A 22613-nucleotide genomic window follows, 5' to 3' on the forward strand; every position below is an offset into this window, starting at 1 on the left:
TCTGGTCCACTGGAAACTTGGGGACAAAAATAAGGTGTTGTTTTGGAAAGACAGATGGATGGGAGGTGTGACAGCCACGAAGATAGCTCCGAACATCTGGGGTAAGGTTCGCACGCAAATAGTGAACAAGCAGACAGTGCACGATGGACTGCTCATCCATCGCTGGACCTCAAATATCACAGGAGAGTTATCCACGGAGGAGCTTGTGCAATTTATCAGGCTTTGGGAGATCGCAATTGTTGCACAGCTTAATCCCAATGAGCAAGATGAGGTGGTTTGGCCATGGAATGCCAAGCAAGTATACACTTCGGCCCCCGCCTACCAAATGCTCTTCAAAGGTGCGATCAAGGTGACCTATGCGAGGTGGCTATGGAAGTGCTGGGCACCCCTCACTTGCAAGATCTTCATGTGGCTCACTATTCAACATAGAATATGGACATCCGATCAGAGGCTTCGTCATGGGTTGCAGGATAACCCCTCGCCATGTTACCTATGTGGCCAGGAGGAGGATAACGTTCATCATCTGCTGGTCCAGTGCGTTACTCGCGACAAGTGTGGCATAAGATTCTATCCAGCACGAGGACTGATCCCGCCCTAACACCAGTGGTGAACGACAATTTGGAGTTATGGTGGGGCAATAACCGAAAACGACTTGACAAGGAAAACCGCAAAGCTTTTGATAGTATGGTGATGCTTGTGTGCTGGCACTTATGGAAGCAAATCAATGATCGGGTTTTCCGCTCGGTGGCCATACCAATATTGGTTACAGATCTTGTTAATAAGATTCTAGATGAGCTTCGCACTTGGGCGATAGCGGGAGGACGTGGAGTTGAAATCATTTTGTGAGGAGTTAATGTAGCGTGTGGAGTTGGAGTTTTGCGTGCCCTCAGTCGGCATGTGGCTGTTGACTGTGTACAAAATATTCTTGTATATTGTTTTCTCTCTTCTACTCCCTCCGTTCCGAATTACTTGTCGCAGATATAGATATATCTAGAACTAAAACGGAAAGAGTATAAGCTAAGGTACGCAATTTGCGTATCTCAAAATAATAATAATAAAATATGCGTTTAGGAATGCTTTTGGAGATGCTGTTGGAAACAAGCCAAGTCAACAGATCCAGTCACAGTCGAACCGTTGGCCTTTCCGTCGCAACGCCGTCTTCCCTTCCCCACCCACACCAGTCGAGATTCAATTAACTCATCTCCCAGGCGACACAACGCCGACGAGGAGGTCGAGGCGGCGCCGATGGGTCTGCTGGAGGTGCCGCCGGAGGATACCAACCGTTGCGTGCGCGGATGCTGCCGTAGCGACGCCATCCCGCTCCACCTCCCCGCCGCGTCCTTCTCCCTTCTCTCCCCCATCGCCCGAGGTAACCCCCGCCCCATCCTTCTTTCTCCTCCCCCCCTCCTCCCCCGCCCATTGTTTTGATTTGTGAGGAATGGTGTGTGGCGACGGGGGGAGGGGAAATGGTACGACGATGTGGCGTCACATGAGGCGCCGTGCAGGGGCGGAGAGCACGGTGTACGAGGCGCAATTGGGGGGCGAGCGTGCGGCGGCGAAGAAGCCCGTGTTGTCCACTTTCGACGACCTCGATAAGTTCCATTACCAGCTCCAGCTTCTATGGTCGGTAGTCTCTCTTTCACTACTCCAGCGCGCATGCGTTATTGCCTAACAAATTCCCCATATTCCCAATGGCTGCAAGGGAAGCCATTGCTCAAAATTGATGCGCATTTGCTAGCTTGCAAGAGACGTCTGATTGGGAATTATGGAGAGGATGAGCTAGTGTGCTTGTGCTGCCATCTAGTTGTAGGAGCTAAAAGCTTGGCATAGAAAATTGAACCCAAGTTGTGCGTTCATTAGAGCTCTGCTCACACGACTGGAATAACATTGCAGCATGTTATTCTCATAACGAATAATAAGTTCTATATTGTAGAAAGCATGCAATATTATGTATGGTTCCAAACTGTAATGAAAGGCGTGTTTTGTTAGTGGTTGTTGCCAAGATTTTGGTACGGGGATAGTAGGTACTCTCGTTTTTTGTTGGCAATGTCGTATCGTAGGATCACCGATGTCATGAAATTTGTATATTTAAAGATAATTATTTTATAAATTACAAAATTAATTTATGGAGGACAAATTATTTTAACGGCTCTTTAATTGTATTGTTCTTAGACCATGATGTGTATTAAACATTTAATATTGACATAATACACCTCATGGTCCAAGAACAATCTGATTATTTTTTATAGTGGTCTAAGAATAATATTAAATGCTTAATACACCTCATGGTTAATACCTGATATGTTTCACGATTCTAACGGCGCTTTGATCTCTAGCACGATATGATAGTGGTAGCATCAGATTATGATACATGGCGTGATTCATATCTTTTCTCTCACATAGTATCTTAATATCGTTCAATACTATGTGTCGGGGGATTGATTCTGAGCCATGGGAAATCCTCCAAAAACCCTGGTTCAAGATCTGGGGGCCTGGCTTTGTGTCTATGAGGCTACGAGCTAGGCATGGCGAGGACACAGAGAGTTACCCAGGTTCGGGCCACCTTGCGGTGTAATAACCTACTCCTGCTTGGTTGTATTTGCTTGTGGACTGTGCTCCTGGAGCTACAAGATGAGCCGGAGCTCGAGAGTGCTAGCAATGGCGCTAGGGTTTTGGCAGGAGGCGATGAGCCGATCCCTTGCTATGGTGGCCACACTGCCCCTTAAATAGATGCCTTGGGCCTCTTCCTCGAAAATATGAGAGGGAAAGGGCTACGACAGGGCGGCATTTGAAAGGGGACAGGCGCCGGTGCTTCTCCTGACGAAAGGTGGTCTTTGCCTGCAAAAGGTGCTATCCATGACGCGCCAGGGGCTCCACGATGACCTCCGTCCTGCCGCTCCACCATCTTGGTCTTCTATCAACAAAGGAGAAACCCTTGGGACTTGCTTTGGGGGCAGGTTGGCACAGCTGCTCCCTTAGCACCAAAGGGGAAACTGTCCTGGCCACGCAGGCTGGCGCCTGCTTTATCAACGTCACCCACGTGACAGGCGGCACCCGCTCTGCAGGCTTCCTCGGGAGGCCTCAAGAGAGGGCGCCTCGCAAGGCCGCCTGTAGTGGTGGTGGAATCGGTGAAGTCCTTCGCGAGAGGGAGCCCCTCGCGAGACTGCTGGCTCGTGGCGCCCGTTGGTGGGCCGCCCTATAACTTGGGCCAAGCGGCCTTTCCTGGGCCGTAGGCAGGTGGCCCGTGGTACCCTGGTTCCCACTGGGCCGACACTATGATCTACATCGTGATAATATGAACTCTGGTTACTGCTGCATTCAACTTTTGGTCAGAAATGATTCTTATATCCTGAAGAAGCTGCTAACATCTTTTAGGATTACCATTAGCTGCTCTCTAATTTCTTGGATTAATTTGTGGATTTCAATTTATATGCAGTGAGCTGGATCATCCAGGGTTGGCGAAACTCATTGCAGCACATGCACGTCCTCCAAATTACTTGATGTTCTTCGAATATTTTGAGCCTCCAAACTTAGCAGACAAGATACATGTTGAGGAGTGGAGCCCTTCTATCCAGCAAGTGGTCACGATTGCCAGCTATCTAGGTCCCAGTTTGTTACAGTTATAGTTTTCCTTGAGTTTGTGTTTAACATATATTACCTCCGTCCCAAAAATCTTGTCTTAGATTTGTCTAGATACGGATGTATCTAACACTAAAATGTGTCTAGATATATCCGTATCTAGACAAATCTAAGACAAGTAATTTGGGACGGAGGGAGTATTATGTTTTCAGCTGTTAGAATAAAGTGTATATCTTGGTTTGAATTTTATGCAGAACCAGTTTTTTAGAAGCTTGCGTTACCTGCAATTATACTTTTTGTACATAGCTGTAAACGATCACATGTATCTGTTTTCTTGAATATATTTTCTACACGTTTTTTATACATATCTCTTTTCTTGACTCGGGGGTATTTTTAGCAGTTTCATCTGTTAATTCTTATCCAAGGGTGAATACAAAGCCTTTCAGTCCCAAACAAGTTGGGGGTATGCTAGAGTTGAAACCCATAAGATATCGAAACCAAGTCGTGGTTCTGGCACGTGGATAGCTAACTTCTACGCACCCCTGTCCATGACCAAATCTTTGTTGATATTCCAGTCCTTCAGATCTCACCATATCCCAGGGTGAATAAACGACAAAAACTGTTGGTAGCATTTAAGTCCAAATAAGAGAACCTTGTACTTTCACTTGCACTTCTTTTTGACCCTGGTACTTTAGGAAGATTTTTACACATCACTGTGCACATTGTACAACTTTTTTTATGTACTAAGTTGTTCTGTTATGTTGCTTCAATAACAAGGCAAGTTCATGTAGTACCAAAGTTAAGCAAGAACAGATTCGTTGTAATTTTAAATAGACTTAAACAGAAAATAATGTTCTCACCATATAAAATACAAAGACAATGACTAGATCGACTAAGCAGTGAGGTTAATTATAGGAAGCACCGATGTTTATCTATTTCAGAAATAGTAATGCATGGCTTAATTTTCTTTATTCTTTCTAGGTAACATTATGCTGGATCTAATCAGTGTTGGATGTCAGCTCTTGCAAAACACTTGAATTACCAATTTGACATTGCTTTACACTGTACTGTTACAGCAAAGACTCTCCAATACCTACAAATTCTTGGGATAGTGCACAGAGATATAAAACCAGCAAATATTTTGGTATGTCCTTGCATTTTTCTTGTATCTTTGTGTCAGACAGTTGTCAGACTGTTGAATTACATTCTTTGAGCACATAAGGATTTTCTTATCTTTTTTTAATGCATTGATTTTTCTATAATTCTGTACAGCTAGATAAAGACCTCCTTCCACATCTAGCTGATTTTGGCTTGGCTATGTACCAGAAGGATATTAAAAGTGTTTCAGCTGAGAACTGGAAATCATCTGGCAAGCCTACCGGTGGTTTCTATAAAAAGAATATGGTTGGGACACTAATTTACATGGCACCAGAAATTTTGAGAAAGGATTTACATACAGAAAAATCAGATGTTTACAGCTTTGCAATATCAATAAAGTAAGACATTTTTCTTATGGAATTAATTTAAACCGGCCCTATCCAATTGTTCCTGTCATATAATTACAGTCCATACTACATTGCCTGAAAAAAAATATGAAATCTTTGTATCTATATCCTGTTGACCGAATGCTTCAACTGGTGTCGCTTCTAAGACTGCTCGTTTTATCCACAATTTGACATCTCAGAAGATTTTAGATTAGTGCAGATACCATATCTATATTGGAGGGAGTGCCATATCCCACATAAATCCATGTTGCATATTGTACTTGACGTCATATATCGTGTCAAACACATGTTGGATAATGATGTTAGTGTGGCACTTCTGTGGCATGTCATTAGTGCTGCATTCACACTGTGTTCAGGGGAATAACTATTACTGAAAAATTATGTTATTTCGAGTACCGCGTTCTCTTTTCTTTGTCAAACACATTGACTTTATATTCATTTTTTGTTTGGATATTAAAGTGATGTTATACACATGTCTAATTGAGGTTTCTTGGGTTATATATGTGTATGCCCATTAATTTCGAGGGAAAGTAGGTGTAACATGAAAACAAAACTAAATCACAGTAACAATTAGTGACATTGCAAAAACCATCGGTTTCAAAATCACGTTGCAAAAGATCAATTATGATGAAGCAATATTTTTGTGTCTCCTGGTGTTCTCATCTCTTGGTGCCCTAATGAGATTTATTTGGAGCCAATTTTTTTACTAAATCTCCCATCTCTAAGGGGCTATTCTCATACTCCCCTACCTATTTTCTCCTCTTCCCCTTTTATTTTTCCATAACCACCGGGCCAGGTTTGCCATAGGAATTTGTTGTCATGTTTTAGGCAGATAGTTCATGCTCCATAACAGAAGATATTTATAATTTTGTATTTTTAGATGTTACTCCCTGATTTCCCTTTTAATTTTATCATTTTACAGCGAGCTTCTTACTGGTGTTGTGCCTTACACTGATCTGCGAGCAGAAGCACAGGTTCATTTTTGTTGCTTGTTCAATAACTCCAGTGTTGTGGCTCATTTCATAAACAGCCATACTATGGACTATTTGTGTTTTGTATGATTGCTTTGGTATTCTATCAAATTAGTTTTTTTGTTTTTGTTTTAATGATTTCTTCCTAATCTAACATTTAAAAGGCCAGCCAGTATAGAACTCTTAAATGGAGTAATCACATGGTAGATCCCTAAACTTGTGGTTTGGTCAAGTAAGTCCATAAACATGTAAATTGCACATTTTCACCCAACAGCTTGTTTATGTGGTTCGTCACAGTTCTGAAGCTTGCGGCCTGGCTAGTTTTGCTTGACTGGCAGGTTGATCCCATTTGGCATGGAGTTCACGTGCATTGCACATGCATCAGGCGAAGATCAATTAGTTCCATCCATCTTGAAAATCGAACTCTGGTGAAGATCCCATTCGGCGTGGAGTTCACGTGCATTGCACATGCATCAGCCGAAGATCAATTAGTTCCATCCATCTTGAAAATTGAACTCTGGTGAAGCTGACTTCTCCATTAGTCACCCTTCCCTTCCACACGAAAACTAAGTATTAGCTAGCTTTTCCCACAACCCGCTTTGATTTGATCCAGGACTGGGCAAGTTCAGCATGCAATATACACAAAGGTTAGGTAGGCTTGGCTGCTTTTTAATCTGCGGTGAACAACTGAAAGAAGTTGCTGGGTGAAAATGCATTGATGGGCTCAGATACAGATATGTGATATAAAATGCACATATCCATATGGAGCTACTTGACCACATCATGCTAGTCTCTAGACCCACATCATAATTATAGTTACCTATGGCTAGCTAAGCTGAGCATTTTATGTTCTCTGCAAATAACAGCTCGCTCTATCTTTCTTTAGGCACACACCATTCTTGAAATGACTTACACTGAACAGCAACTTACATCAGCTGTTGTTTCTCAAGGATTGCGCCCTGCTCTGGCCCTTCCAGAGTCTGGCTCTCCACCAAGTCTCTTGTCACTTATTCAGTGCAGCTGGGATTCTGATCCTGAACGAAGACCATCATTTGGAGATATAATTGAAGAGTTAAATGTAATACAGAAGCATTTAGTTACATATTCTTGCCCTCTATCATCTGGTTCAGTGAACTTGAGTCGAAACAGGAAGGCAGAAGTACACCATTATCAAGAAGCATTAAACTGGTTTAACCAAGGGGAACTGTTAACAAAGAAAGCAAACAAATTAGACTACGCAGTGAATCCTTGGTCTAGTTCATTTGATCAGTCCTCTGTCTCTGTGTATCGTCCAACTTTGAGCTGGGGATCTTTTGCAACATGTGGACGAAGAGAAACAATGGAAGATACTCATTTTATGCTTACCTGCATGTCTAAAGAAAAAGACGTGCATTCCTTTGGCATTTTTGATGGACACAGAGGTTCAGTGTTTCTTAAGTCTACGTTTTGATTTTTACCAGGTTTGCATTAGCATACATTACACAATATTCTTACAGGTGCGGCAGCTGCTGAGTTTTCTGTCCGAGCAGTTCCTGGATTTCTCAAGCAATTTGGACACACTGCCAGGTTCGGGTTGAATACAAACTATCTATTTTTTTTCCCAAGAGAGTGCATATTTCAACCCCCAACTCTTGCCCTAGTCTAATTTAAAACCTCTAACTCCAATACCGCGTCTACATTACAGCCCCCAACTCTTAAAACCGACCAGGATTCAACCCTCCCCTCCCCATTGACCATCCAGCCAGCAAACCACATCAGCAAAAAATTAAAATTTCCAGAAAAAACCGGTAAAAATAAAAGCACCCAGGGAAAATGGGAAAAATCTATAAATAAAAAAACTGGAAAAAACAAAAAAATTGTAAAATAAAAATAAAAAAGTAAGAACCCATTTTTTGCAGAATTTTCTGCCCAAATTTAGTCAAAAAAATTTTTTCCCAGAAAAAAATTCTATTAAATCAAGAAAACAATACTAAGCATCTTGAAAAGGTTGTGATTTTTTTTGATTTTACAGATTTTTCAGAATACAGCCCTGATTTTTTTTTCCAGTTTTTTAAACTTTTTTCCTGGATTTTTTTTGATTTTGTTTGGAAATTTTGAACTTTTTTTGCTAACTGGATGGTCAAGGGGTCAAAACCGGTCAACAGGGAGGGGAGGGTTGAATCCTGGCCGGTTTTAAGATTTCGGGGTTGTAATGTAGACGATATTGGAGTTGGGGGTTGTAAATTAGACTAGGGCAAGTGTCGGGGGTTTAAATATGCACTTCTCTCTTTTTTTTCTGTTCTTAATTTTCATGGATTTGTTGTTCTGTGTAGCCCGATTGATGCCCTTGCAGAAGCATTTGTAAGGAGTGACACAGCATTTAGAGAAGAGTTAATTGCTCACCGGAAGTCAAAAAGGATAATCCAGAAAGACTGGCATCCTGGTTGCACGGCAGTGACAGCATTGATAGTGAGAAACAAACTTTTTGTAGCAAATGCTGGTGATTGCCGAGCAATTCTCAGCCGTGCTGGCAAACCATTTCCTGTGACTAGGGTTGGCATCAATTCTCTTTTCTTTTCTCATAGTACAAATTAGTATATAATGCAATTTCCTTTTTATTTTGTTTTGATAGGATCATGTTGCTAGTTGCCCCAAGGAAAGAGAGCGTGTTATAAAGGAAGGGGCTGAAGTCAGATGGCAAATAGATACATGGCGAGTCGGTGCAGCTGCTCTTCAGGTGCTCACTTTGTTTTGCTTTTTCTCACACATGTACCAACTTGAGCACACTGAACTGATCAACCTTTTGCATTTAGCAACAAATATCTTACTGTTTCTTAAAAAAAACATCATGTTTCTGTGGTATGTACTACATTGCAGAAACACCTATTAAAACACATCTAAAGTTAATTTCCACTTTGGAGGTATACTTAAGTGTTCTGTGAGATCCGACATATAACATGATTAAGGAAAGGAACAAATCTTAATCTAATGCATGTTGAGTTCTAACTAACACGGCATCTGCAGCTACAGGGTTAATTTTTTTGTCGAGATTCAAGATTATAGCTATCATGTCATATCCGTACATCCCAATAGGAGGCCACCAAGGGGCAAGGCAATAGTTACTTAATTACTATTGTCTCTATGATTTGAATGATTAGTTCCTTTTCTTAGGTTTAATTTTAGCCATCCCTATAAAATAGATTGCATTCATATCTTATCATGAAGCAGAGACTAAATAAATCAATTTCCCTCTAAAGAAAAAACCTATCTCCCAGTTTTTTTCCTGCCTGCCTTTGGCATGTGGCTTCCATCGAGCCCTTCGCCTCTTCGGGCCAGGGTCCACCTCGAGCAGGCCTAGCGCCATTAGCACACAATGACTGGTTTAGGTCTTCAGGAAAACTAGTCCAGTACTCTGTTTGGTTAAGAAGGGTGGTGAGGATTATCCGCATCGATACGTGGGAGCCACATAGGATTAAAGGGAAGGTTTTGAAAGTTTGAGGTTCGTTTTAGACTATTTTGAAGGTTAAGAACGCGGAGTGTACTGGGGTCTGGGGGTACCCACCCAGAAACTAGAAATTTTGAAAAGCATATTCAAATATGTTTTTAATTTATGCACTGGAAATCAAGGAGCCCCAGTTTATGGCAAATGCATAGATATATTGCGAGATTAGTAACTTAATCTAGCTCCCACATAAGTTGAGATTAAGCTTTTTTGTTTGTCAATTAATTTGAAGGAAACGTTCAATGGTAAACGGTCAATGTATGATGGCCCCACCTATTTCTGTTTATACTTTATTTATGTTGTAAATAGCCTCTTGGACTGTTTAGCACTTCAAAGTCAGATAATTACATACATATTCATACAGTAAGAAATCCCAGCAATCTGTCCATGGCAGCAGCAAAACTGGGAAGATTGACTATATATATGCTTGCTGAATGCTTCACACTAGATGTCCTGTGCTATAATTTGTGATGAAGAACATAAATATCTACTTCAAAACGGTCCTATTGAATGTTTAAGACCCAGTTATATAAATACACCTTTACTTCGCTTATAAAACCTTTGAATCCAATTTGACATAACAGATGAGCTACCTTACCTTGCAAACTTCTTCCTATAAAAGCTTTTCCAGCTGTAACTTAGGTGTAGTTCAAAGTAAAGCATGCTCCTATTGGAAATGTACGCAGTTTCTCTTACATTTTCTCATCTTCTATTTCCAGTAGTTATGCATCACCTAGATCTTCACATTCAACATGGAAAGTATGTTTGAAGATTTCTTTACGGATGCAGAACTCGCCTGATGTAGATTATTCTACTCTATTTATTTATTTTTTGAGAAAATGCAAAAGCCTTGCATCTTGATGCATTGATAGAAAGAAGAGTTTGTGCAAGCACTAAGAAGGGCAACACCGGGTGAATTACAACATGACACCTGTAATCACTAGACACCGCCCTCGCCGGGAGCAAAGCCACCAGACCCCTCGCCCCGCTGTCACCCATTGATGGCTTCCATCTTGATCGTGTCAAATAGATGAGCTAAGCTGAGTTGACCGTCGTCAAAGATGATTGCGCTGCGATGCTCCCAGATGCACCAAGTGACCAAGATTATGGAAGGAGAAAGAATAGGAGGTTAGGAGTGTTGGAATAACAACTTGATCATATTATCATGAGGCAAAAGCCATCATATATACATGTACAGAGGAGGCCAAAGGGCAGAACGCATGTACAGAGGAGGCCAAAGGCCAGAATGCAAAAGGCCAAAGGCCATCATAAATATAACTGTAACACCCCCCCCCCCTCAAACTCATGGTGGATCCACAACACTTAGTTTGGAGAGGTGAAATCTATGTTGCGCTCTAGTCTGGGCCTTCGTGAAGAAGTCTGCTAGCTGTAACTCAGAGGGCACATACTGAAGAGCAATAACATGATCCTGCATAGCAGCACGCACATAAGAAGCATCAACACCGATATGCTTGGTAAGCTCATGCTTCACGGGGTCCCGTGCAATACTGATAGCACCTGTACTGTCGGACAAGAGGGTGGTAGGTGTAGTAACAGAAACACCAAAATCCTCCAGTAACCATCGTAATCAAGTCACCTCCGTCGTCAGAAGAGCCATAGCTCTCAACTCGGCCTCTGCGCTCGAACAGGAAACTGCAGTCCGTTTCTTCGTCTTCCAGGCAATAAGAGAACCACCAAGAAAGACACAATGAGCAGAAAGTGAACGGCGATCCGAAGGATCACTAGCCCACGCACTAGCCCACGTAGCATCCGAATAGGCCTGGAGCTGTAACGAACTGGAACGGGGAAAAAGACGATGAGAGATCGTGCCAGGAAGATATCGTAGAACACGAAGGTGTCTATAATGAACTGAAGTGGGAGCGGAAACAAACTGATTCAGAATATATGGACAAAATAGGAGATATCCGGACGAGTGACAACAAGATAGACAAGACTCCCAACAAGATGACGATAATGCGTCGGATCAGACAAGAGCTCACCATCAGAAGAGCGGAGGTTAACATTGAGCTCCATAGGAGTCTCAACAGTGCGTTCATCACTAAGAGCCGCACAAACAAGATCCTGGAGATACTTTTCTTGGGAAATAAAAAAGCCATCAGAGGTGGAGGAAACCTCAGTCCCAAGAAAGTAATGAAGAGGACCAAGATCAGCATGTTAGAATAAATCCGAGACGTGCCGTCGATCATTTGAGGACCAAGCAATCACACGAGCACGACATCGAGATTTGTTAACGAGGTTCACGATATGGCTACATCCCTGGGGCCTGACTATGGGCGCTCCGCCCCATGACATCGCTACAATACCGCACCCGGTCGCCTTGGACGCCGGTGCCTTGGACGTCAGCACATGCCGCCGGCTTCTCCTGCGTTCCTGTGCTATTATGTTGGCATAGGTTACATCGTGTGTCTACCCCGCTATATATGAGAGGCTTAGGATACAAGTGTCCTACTAGGACACTGACTCCATATCCTATCTAAACACAATACAACTACAAGTCTGACTGTAACCTACCTTGTACACTATATTCGACACAATTCTAACAAACTCCACCTTGGTGAATATTCTCCACCACCTTGAATTCGTCAATGCGTCAAACTTTCATGTACATTGGACTTGAGCTTATCCCATGAGTACGGCTGCTACTCCAAAGACTCCATATGACTCCACCTGCAACTTGTAGTCCCTTCTTTTCTTGATCACAGTCAATGCTCGAGCAAAATTAAGTTCCTCTTTACTCTAGTCTGTGCTCCTAACTTCCAGAGTATCCGTCCAACGCCATCACACACTGATCACTGACCTGCGTGAAAGTGAACAACTCACATATTGGGTGTCACACATAAGAGTTACCTGAACTCAACATCACTTCTCTTCCTTGACCGCCTGTCTGAAACTTGAAGGAATTTCACCATTGCTTGTAGTCATCTCGAGCCAAATTCGCAGTTGTCTCACCACATGTATGACCACCAGAGCCCTGGCCCGTCTCCATGCCATGCATACCGCACGCCTCACCGCTATTACCGCGTCAAGCCTCCGCTGTCCTGGTCGAGTCTCAAGGGTCGCGAACCCACATGACTCAACCCCACTGCAGAATGCCACCGATCATCGCTGACCGATGACGCGTTTCACACTTCCGTTAGACCACTAGGCTCCAGTCCGAACTACGTGCCTCTTGCTTTTTTCCTGCCTGAATAGGCTTCGATTCTCTAGATCTTTTACACCGTAGCCCCTCAATCCAGCTCCACCTTCAACATGACTCCATGGTAGATGATCAGTCCACCCTTGCGCTCCGTCGACTTCAAGCTCTCATGTGCGCACCGTCTTGAATCAACCCCGCGCCATAGTCTTGTCGAAGCCGCACAAGCCCTCGGGCCCGCGCCACGTGTTTCCATGCCCAGAAGACGGTCACCATCAGCTTCACGCTCCTATGTCGTTGTCGCGATCCCACCACCGTCTTCTGTACCAACGAACTTGCGTCGATCCATCAGACTGTCTAGTCCGGCCCAAGCTCCCAAATCATTCTGTGAATTTCCATCCATCACATGATAATTCCATCTTAACTGACATGACTTCCCGCAACGTCTTCAAGCATCCCTATTGTGCCAACAAAATTTTCCACCTTTGTCTGCCATAACCCAAGGTTTTCAATTCCTTGAACTTCACCTCAAACATGGTACCCGTTGGCGCCCTGGTTCTTCGTACGACTGACCCTGCGAAAAAATTAACTGAGCTCTCCTCACGTGATGTCCAAGTACATCGAGTACACTAGTAGTTGCATATTCAAAAGAATCTTGTTGGTCTTCACGTCATTACTGGCTCAATGCCCGATGCTTGCTTTGCCTTTTCTTCGTCCTTGCCTTTCCAATGGATGCGTATCAATCAATGGATTTCATCTGCTGATTTTATCTGACTGCCTCGTGCCTTTGTCTCTCTTATCGGCTGCTATCGCTGCTACCTGCGCGCAGGTCTCCGTCTAACAGAGACGAGGAGAACACGACTCCTCCTGGGACTCGGTCCCTTTTGTTTCCAAAACAAATCTCGTGACTCACACATCTGGCTTCCAGCGTATTCAGCTAAAAGCATCCCGTCCATGGCCCGCACAGCGTACCAAGTGCACAGCTCCACAGGGTCGCGTGCCTCACGCGCAACTGCCTGACCACCCAGATCGAATCGATCTGCCCTAGCCGCTGATTGCACAATCACTATCGCCGCCACATACACGCTCCCCACCGTAGCTATCAGGTCTCGCTGAAAGAATGCGCCGATGCTTATGCCTTTTATTGCAATTCCAGAAAAGAACGCCAACCTGTAGGATCGGCCCTTGTCCGCACAAGTTGCTCTACGGCGACGTCTTCCATACAAACAATGTTGATCCACGCCGAGTGCTTTTCCTCCTCTAATCAACAATCCACGACCTTCAAATAACCTTAGCTCTGATACCACTTGTCAGAATAAATCCGAGACATACCGTCGATCATCCGAGGAACCAGCAATCAGACGAGCACGACACCGAGATTTGTTAACGTGGTTCACCGATATGGCTACATCCCCAGGGCCTGACTATGGGCGCTCCTTCCCATGACATCGCTACAATACCGCACCCGGTCGCCCTAGATGCCGGCACATGCTGCCGGCTTCCCCTGCGTTCCTGTGCTATTATGTTGGCATAGGTTACATCGTGTGTCTACCCCGCTATATATGAGAGGCTTAGGATACAAGTGTCCTACTAGGACACGACTCCATATCCTATCTAAACACAATACAACTACAAGTCCAACTGTAACCTACCTTGTACACTATATTCGACACAATTCTAACACAACATAAGAAACTGCTCACTGAGACGGGCCTTGATGAAGGCAATGTACTCAGAATCGTCGCAATGATCATGTCATCAACATATAGAAGAATAAGAGTGCGACCACGAGCATAAAGGTGGACAAACTACGCTGGATCATGAGCACTGGGCGAAAAACCGGCTGCAGTGACCACAAGAGGCAAAACGCTTAAACCAATCGCGGGGGGCTTGCTTAAGGCCATAGAAAGAGCGACGAAGACAACAAACATGCCATCAGGAACTAAATACCCAGGTGGTGGCTGCATATAAACTTCCTCACACAACTCACCATTAAGAAAGGCATTCTTCCCATCAAGCTGAGACACGGATCTGTGGCGATTAGAGGCCACGACGAGAAGTGTGCGGACAGTGGTCATATGGCCAACATGAGCAAAAGTCTCATCGTAATCATGACCATGCTCCTGTTGAAAGCCACGAGCCACAAGACCCACTTACAAGAGATGGGATGAACACGGGGAGGAAGAGAAACCAGATCCCACGTCCCAGTGCGTTCAAGGGCAGCAATCTCCTCTGCCATCGCAAACTGTCATTTAGGATGAACAACAACATCTTGATAAGAAATCGGCTCAAGAACAGTCGAAAGACCATAGCGAGAAGGAGAATATCGGTTAGGGGGCGGACAAGGCCGAGAACGAAGACCATAAGTCAACTGAGAGGAGGAAGACGACACACCAGAAGTAGATGACACATCAGTAGACTCATCCACAACACGTGGACGACGAGTATAATGGAAAGGAACGGAGGGAAGAGGTGGAATCACCGGAGGTGGAGACAGGGAATGTATCGGCGATGAAGGTGGAGAAGGGGAAGGTATCGGTGATGGAGGTGGAGAGTCATGCGATGAGGGAGAAGAAACTGTAAGAGAGAACGACGTCGGATCTGCAACAGTGGGACGAGGAGTAGGAATACTGGGCATGGATGGAGATGTATCCGGAAACATAAGAAAAGAGTTGTCCTCCATGGAAAAGGCCGAGGAGGATGGACGCGGGTAGAAGGGACGAGACTCATCAAAGGTTGTATCCCGAGAAATATGTGACCGACAGGATCCCAACACCGATAGCCCTTTTGCTCATCACTGTATCCGAGAAAAACACACTCAACAGACCGAGCGGTCAGTTTGGTGCGTTCACGAGGGGCAAGCAAAACATAGCAAACGCAACCAAACAAGCGAAGCGCTGAATAATCAACAGAACGACCAGAAAGACGCTCGAGATGAATACTGCCCCGTAGAGCAGTAGAAGTGAGGTGGGATCATCATTGCACGCGCTGTCTCAAGGTGACGATGCTTGCGCTCAGCCACACCATTCTGAGCATGAGCACCAGGGCAAGAGAACTGAGTAAGAGTGCCCTGCTCAGCAAGGAATCCTCGTTGCGGAATCCTCGCAACGCATGGGAGATATACTCACCAGCTGAATCTGCGCGAAAAACACAAATAGGAGTGGAAAACTAGGTACGGACCATGGCAACATATTTTTTGTATATATGATGAGAGCACGACCTCGGACGTGCCGCTAATTTGGCCCGATCTTTCACGATGCAACAACCACGACTAAATTTCACTGATAAAAGTTTTCAATTACGCGAGCGATACATGCAACCTGAAACTGTGGTAACAACAACTGACTAGCAATACCTCGGCAAACAAGGCACCTCTCGTCGACGTCACCAGCACGCAATCCGTCGTCGCTGACGGACCTCAAGCCAATAGCTAGCAAACTCTCGATCATGAGAATCCTCTCGCCAAAGTGTAATTTTCTTGATAGAAAATCTCACAATAATAAACAAGATGAACGCCCAAAGGGCCGCTTCATAGTCTGTCTAAACTCTAAAGAAAATAGCCTCATCCTAAAAGTCTTGATAGCAAATATATATATAACCTAGGTACAAACCGACTTAGACGAGTTCGGCCAAACCAAGGCACGCAGGCCATACTAGTTGATTGGAAAACGGTTGGTGTACAATCCCTTGCGTGACTTGCGCAACCGATCTCCTTGCCATATCCATTGTAATCTGCTACTTTGTTTTCCTTTTCCAAACGGACATAGACGGCCGATCTGGAAACATATCTCCACGTACGTGCAAGCTCCTTCTCTTCCTATTTTCTAGCACATGCACTGGAGTTCTTATATCCGATGAAACCCAACTAACAAATCTGTTGCATACATGGCCTTTCCTTTTTATTCTCCATGTTCTCCACGTCCTATTATTTCTCCAAACACATGCATGATATTCCTTTTTGAATCCATTATTAGAAAACAAACAATTCCTTCCCGACGTTGTGCGTGCATGCACTTGTATGGACTCGTCTAATCTAGCAATTTTCTCACAATTAACATGGGCTCCTTTGTGTATTATTGGCAAAAAACCTGGACCACATAATATACGCTAGTTCCCATCTATTCCCTTGCTAAGATATATCATCTTCTCCATAATTTTGTCGTCCTTGTCTCGGTTAACTAACTTTCTGACATTCGTCTCGTCGACCCGCACTGTCTTCGCCTCATCCATAATATCCTCCGTTTGCACCCCTTTGTCGACGACTACCGCAGTCGCCTGCAACTCTTTGTCATTGACCGGCTTATTCATCATGACTTGTGTACTAGCCATGTTTGCGGTAGGGTATGCCGCATCAATATAGATAAGACCTCACTACGAGAAGACATGAAATAGATCCAAGTGTATCGAGAAAAATCATCTATGAAGATAATATAGTAGCGATAACCCCCTTTCGAAGCGAAGGGAGCCGGACCCCAAACATCAGAGTGAACGAGATCAACAGGGCGCTCGGACACTGACTCACTATGAGGATAATGTTGTCTTTGTGTCGAATATTGTGTACGAGTTGGGTTACGTTTGGACTTGGTGTTGTTGTGTGGGTAGGATACGTGTAGTGTCGGAGTCGGACATGTTGTACCCTTGGCCTCTTATATATGAGGAGGCACCCCATGTTGTAACCCATGATGACTAGATAGCGACAGGCTCGCAAGGGGGTGCTGGTGGCTTGTGCTGGCACCCGGGTGGCTGGTGTTGCCGTATCTCGGGGAGGAGCGCCCGTAGTCATTGCCCTGGGGAGTAGGCGAGTTCGCCGAACCTCGTTAACAAATCTCGATGTCGTCATTGTGCCGTGATTGCTTGTTCCTCGGTGGATCGACCGCGTACCTCGGATTTATTCTAACAGATAAGGTAGCTGAATCTGCTTACCAAGCCTACAACCCAGACAATCCAACGAAGCGTTACCGGAGATAGACTCCAGAACACCGTGGTGAACCAAAGACGAGAAATGAGAACCACATAAATGGCCAAGATGATGATGCCACTGCTGAAAAGAGCCGGTAGATGCATCAACAGGGGTTGCGATACTGGCGGCAGTGGCAGCGGAGGGAAGACGAAGCCAGTCAAGCTCCCAGAGGCCATCGGAGCATCGAGGCCCAGCACTAAGCAGAGCGCCCGTGCGATGATCCTGAATAGAACACGAACCAAAGTCGAGAATGACCCTACAACTGGAGTCAACAATCTGACCACCACATATGAGCTGCATGGTAAGTCAAGGAACATGAGCGACAGAGGGAACATGAAATGTAGAAGTGCTAAGAGTGCCTCGACTAGCTACAGGGAGGGGAGTGCCATCAGCCATAAGAACACGAAAAGGAGACTCAATAGGTCAAACGGAGGTCAAAGTGGAAGAATCATAAGTCATATGAAAAGACGCTCCAGTATCAAGAATCCATGGGGATGTACCCGAATGGGTAGAAGGTGGTTTCTCAGTGACAGAAGAGTCAGTCACAGAAACTGCAGCATCTGTCGGCGAAGAATCCCAAGTAGCAAGCAGGCATCACAACTGCACATCACGCGCAGACAGGGACATGGTGGAAGAGGTCGAGATAGAAACACCTGCCGACGATGAGCAATCGCCACCATCTGTGGAAGCCGCATGTAGAGTCGACTGAAAGTAGCGAGTCGACGTAGAGCCACATGTGGAAGCCACTGGGGGAGTCGACGTAGAGCGTTCACTGCCGCGTGGGGAAGCCGCGAGAGAAGTCGACGTAGAGCGGTCACAGCCGCGCGCGGAAGCCGCGAGAGGAGTCGACGTAGAGCGGTCACTGCCACGCGCGGAAGCCGTGAGAGGAGTCGGCGTAGAGCAGACACCACCACCGCGGGCAGAAGCCGTGAGAAGAGTCGACGAATAGCACCCAACACAGCCTGCTGAGGACGCCATAGGGGACAATGTCACAGACGGATGAGCACTAAGCACCGATATGTGTGAGACGGGGTCAATGTAGGGAACACCGTCGATAGACATTGCGCTCGTTTTTGTAAGCAACTAACCAAGCCGAAATCCGCCGCCAGAGAGTAGGACAACAGTCAAACGAGCTGAGCTGAGTGGTCCACAGGAGCTGAGCTAAGCCGAGGCGGTTCACAGGAGCTGGGCCAAGCCGACCACAGGAGCTGAGCCGGTTCAAAACAGATCAACTGCTAACCATCGATTGAAGAAGACAGTAGCGCACATCCACTACAGCAGTGGACGCCCGCGTCGATGGGGCCGGCGGCGGATGTGAAAAAGGCCCGCGGCAAGCTGCCGGCGGCGACGAAAAACGGGAGGAGCAGGAGTCGGCGGCCACGGCAGGGGGCGGTAGACACCGGGAGGAGCAGAGGAACAGCTGGCGGATGGCGGCGGGAAATCGGCAGCCGGCACTGGGATTTGGCGGACGCAGGAGAAGTCGGTGGCGTCAAGCCCAGAGAAAGCGCATGCGGCGGCTGGGCCAGAATGCCTTATTCAGGCGCCTACGACAGCGCGCAGCGTTGGGGAGGAAGGCGTGGCTGCTGGTGGAGGCGCAGCCTGATCTGAAGGACTTGCTGCAGCCCGATCTGATCTGAACGGGAACCAGGATGGATGGGGGCAGCAGCAGCGATGGAGCCCATCGGGATCAGAACGGCGGCCTTCACCTGGAGCACATCGGAGCACATCATGTAGTGGCTAGGCCTGCAGCATGTGGGTGGGAGGAACAGCGACGGCAACCGGCAGCGTCAGCGCGAGATTTGATCGGCAAAGAAAACCTAAAGCTCTAATACCATGTTGGAATAGCAACTTGATTATATTATCAGGAGGCAAAAGCCATCGTATATACACAAAGGAGGCCAAAGGCCACCATAAATATAACTCTAACAAGAAGATGGGCCATTGTCTCTGACTGGTCACAGACCCCAACATGCGAGCTGCTCGGCGGTCCAGCAACGGTGCTGGCAAGCAAGCCAAACGAATAACTTGACTCGAGGGGGATGTGATGCCCTGAAATCGAAATGGGGAAATTTGGGGATGAATTGCCAGGGTTCGTGGGGTTTGGGGGTAGGTAGATTGGCATAGAGGAATAAGGAGATGCGCTAAAGCTACTTGGTCTAATTTAGCATCTCATTTCTTCTCATTCATGGCAGGATCGGCAATATCAATACAGGTAATTAATCAGCTGATGGTGAGTTCCTGGTTTGTCCTAGCTATTATGTATGGAGTGCTTCCTAATGAACGCATATTGGCTCTCAACCTAAGTCACCAGCCTTGGCGACAACCTGCTGGCCAGCGTCTTCGCCACCAACTTGGCGAAGATGTAGGTGAGGCTGATGAGGCGGTGGTCCCTAGGAGCCAAGGCATCTGATCTCTTTGGCAGAAAGATTAGCAGGGCCTGATTCAGTCCCTGGAACCCACACCCAGACATATTTGTTTATTTTGGAAATCCTCTACAGATTTATCAGTGCGATTAATTGCGTCAAAATCATTTCTTATCCTATTTATGCTGATAAGATGATGCTTCAGAACTGTTCTTGTAGAAAAAATTACAGAAAAAATGTAGTTTATAAAAAGTAATGTCTCTTCTTGACAGGTTACAAGGTCAATTGGTGATGACGATCTCAAGCCAGCAGTGACAGCATTGCCTGAGATAACTGAAACTGATTTAACAGCTGATGACGAGTTCCTGGTTTGTCCCATTAGCTTTACCTGTGTTGCTGTTTTCAGTTTATCTTTTTGTAATACATTAAGCTCTATACATGTACTCTATGTTTTTAAGGCGACGCCTTACCGCCTTAGGGAGGGGGGGCGCTTTGGCGCCTAGGCGACGCCTAGGCGGGCGCTTTGGACGCCTAGGCGCCCAAAGCGGTCGATTTTCCAAAGCGCTGGGGGGGCGCCTCGACGCCTAGGCGTCGCCTTACGGACGCCTTTAAAACATAGCATGTACTACACAATTATATCATGTGCTTATTAGTTCATTGATGTTTATTTCTTCATTATATCAGCTTGAAGTACTTACTTCGGTATGGTGTTTCTTTCATGCGCTAGTTACCAATGCTTAGCAATATATAATTGTACATTGCAACCTATGAATTGGGTGTTTATACTAGGCACTCAAGTAAATTAAAATACAAAAGCTTCTCTTGTTGTCTTTTTTCCTGAATGAAGAAGACCCGTGACAAGTAAATTACAGGCGTAAATTTAATACCGGTGTGAAACTCTGGTGCTCCCAAGTGGAGCCCAAGCAAAGATAATAGGTTAGGATGGCCTGAGTTCTGTTACAATGTGAAATGAAGGCAAAACTTTGTGGCAAAGTATTTACAGAAAGATTCTTTAGTGATAGCTGGGTAAGAAGGAACAGTATAAACAGTGAAGGCAAAATTTAGTGGTTAATCCATCATATCGATGATATTCATATGTTCGGGGAAATATCATGGATCTGACGATTTAAAAGATCATGGATATGATGATCAAATATGTAAATTGTTCTGTTCCTGAGTTGCATAAAGAAAATGTTGCATGCATTAGTAATAAGGTCTTTTAAAATTAATTCTATACTCGTGAACCTTGGTGAGAAATATCTAGTGTCGGTGCTAACAAGTTGCAATGAATGCAGTGGACTGTAGCATCAAGAATTCATCGGTGGCAACTTGATTTGATTTCGATGTGCTGTAGGTCATGGCTAGTGACGGACTCTGGGATGTGGTAGGCAACGAGGATGTCCTTTCCATCATCAAGGGCACTGTGAAAGAGCCTGGAATGTGCTCCAAGAGGCTGGCTACCGAGGCCTCAGCGCGGGGCAGCAAAGACAACATCACTGTTATCGTTGTCTTCCTTCGCCCTGTCTCCACAGCAGAACGAATATACTAGCCACCTCCATTCTACCAAGTACAGTAGATTATATGACCAATACACACATTCATATACGCGTACAAAGTACTCATGCTGTACTGGACTAGAAGGGACAAATGATGTTCAGACTGCGCATTTTTCTTCTTCCAAGTATTTTGCAGTTCCATTGTATTAGCATTTGTTTGTATACCACGCATACAAGCTAGGGCCTGTTTGGAATACATGATACAAAACACTGGAATTGGAAGGCATATCTTGAAATCTGAGCAGGAATTGTATAACATAGTTGTTTGGATGCTCCACGGGAGTGTGGATTTTACAGGAAATGATTCCTTAGGAAAAATAAAGATGCATGCTGCATCGGACTTCTCAAAACAAGTAAAAACATGAGGTTTGAGCAAATGTTTAAAATTCCTATGAATTTCAACACCATTTTCATGCACAGATGCAACAAGCAGTAGAACAAAAAGTCCAAACTAAGAAGGTTGTGCAATCCACATATACTTTAACATCTCCATGAGATGCCAACATGTATTATTCACTCAATTTGCATGTTTGAAGCTTTGTCTTGCCCTTGTTAGTCCGACTGCGTTCTTAGTAGTTGCATCACATAGGTCAGGGTGATAAAAAGTTAATATGATCTAACGCAAAATTACTATTCGTACAATCTCTTTTCTTTATCGTAGACGAGGGCTAGTGTTGATTATGTGTGGAGTTTGACTTCCAAATTTGTTGTGTGTATCATGGTAGGTCAAGTACTCTTTTCTGTGAACTACCGAGATCTAGGTTTCGAGCTACAGGGGAATTTCAAATTCTCCCGAGGAAGAAGAACATGGCGTGTTTCAGCTGCTAACCTCCCATTCACCCTCGCAGCTGATCCTATTAGAGCATCTCTACCACGCCCGTATAATGCCCTAACCCACAAAATAACCGCCAAAATACGGGTTTGCGCGGAAAATGTTGCTCGATCAGACCCCACAAACGCGTCCAACCCGTAAAATTTTTTGCGGGGCGCGGCAAAATTCTCACCCAACCCGCGAAAACGCTGGTTCTCCCCCTCGCCCCGTCG

At 45.1% G+C, this 22613-nt stretch overlaps 1 protein-coding gene across 4 annotated transcripts; it reads left to right on the top strand.

The window, feature by feature from the left end:
• Positions 1 to 1131: 1131 nt before the first annotated feature.
• LOC119268156 (protein kinase and PP2C-like domain-containing protein) lies at positions 1132 to 21863 on the top strand. Of its 4 annotated transcripts, none has more exons than XM_037549685.1 (12): positions 1132 to 1369; positions 1506 to 1623; positions 3437 to 3603; positions 4656 to 4723; positions 4852 to 5075; positions 6007 to 6058; positions 6942 to 7476; positions 7552 to 7621; positions 8368 to 8503; positions 8667 to 8771; positions 20286 to 20381; positions 21368 to 21863. In XM_037549685.1, the coding sequence occupies exons 1-12, from the start codon at positions 1246 to 1248 to the stop codon at positions 21560 to 21562; spliced, it is 1890 nt and encodes a 629-aa protein (XP_037405582.1). In that variant the 5' UTR covers positions 1132 to 1245; the 3' UTR covers positions 21563 to 21863. The 4 variants fall into 4 exon arrangements, with proteins under 4 accessions (XP_037405582.1, XP_037405581.1, XP_037405583.1 ...); XM_037549684.1 differs by having other exon boundaries at positions 1133 to 1369; positions 8368 to 8587; XM_037549686.1 differs by lacking the exon at positions 1506 to 1623 and having other exon boundaries at positions 1237 to 1369; positions 8368 to 8587.
• The last annotated feature ends 750 nt before the right edge of the window (positions 21864 to 22613 follow it).

Source organism: Triticum dicoccoides, chromosome 3A (genome assembly GCF_002162155.2).
Source record: "Triticum dicoccoides isolate Atlit2015 ecotype Zavitan chromosome 3A, WEW_v2.0, whole genome shotgun sequence".
NCBI classification, from domain to species: Eukaryota; Viridiplantae; Streptophyta; class Magnoliopsida; order Poales; family Poaceae; genus Triticum; species Triticum dicoccoides.

Bases quoted from the DNA above. Each gene is read 5' to 3' on its own strand.
- LOC119268156 (XM_037549684.1), top strand. From the start codon at position 1,246: ATGGGTCTGCTGGAGGTGCCGCCGGAGGATACCAACCGTTGCGTGCGC. The intron at 1,624-3,436 runs GTCGGTAGTCTC...ATTTATATGCAG, and splicing joins TACCAGCTCCAGCTTCTATG to TGAGCTGGATCATCCAGGGT. The intron at 4,724-4,851 runs GTATGTCCTTGC...AATTCTGTACAG, and splicing joins TAAAACCAGCAAATATTTTG to CTAGATAAAGACCTCCTTCC.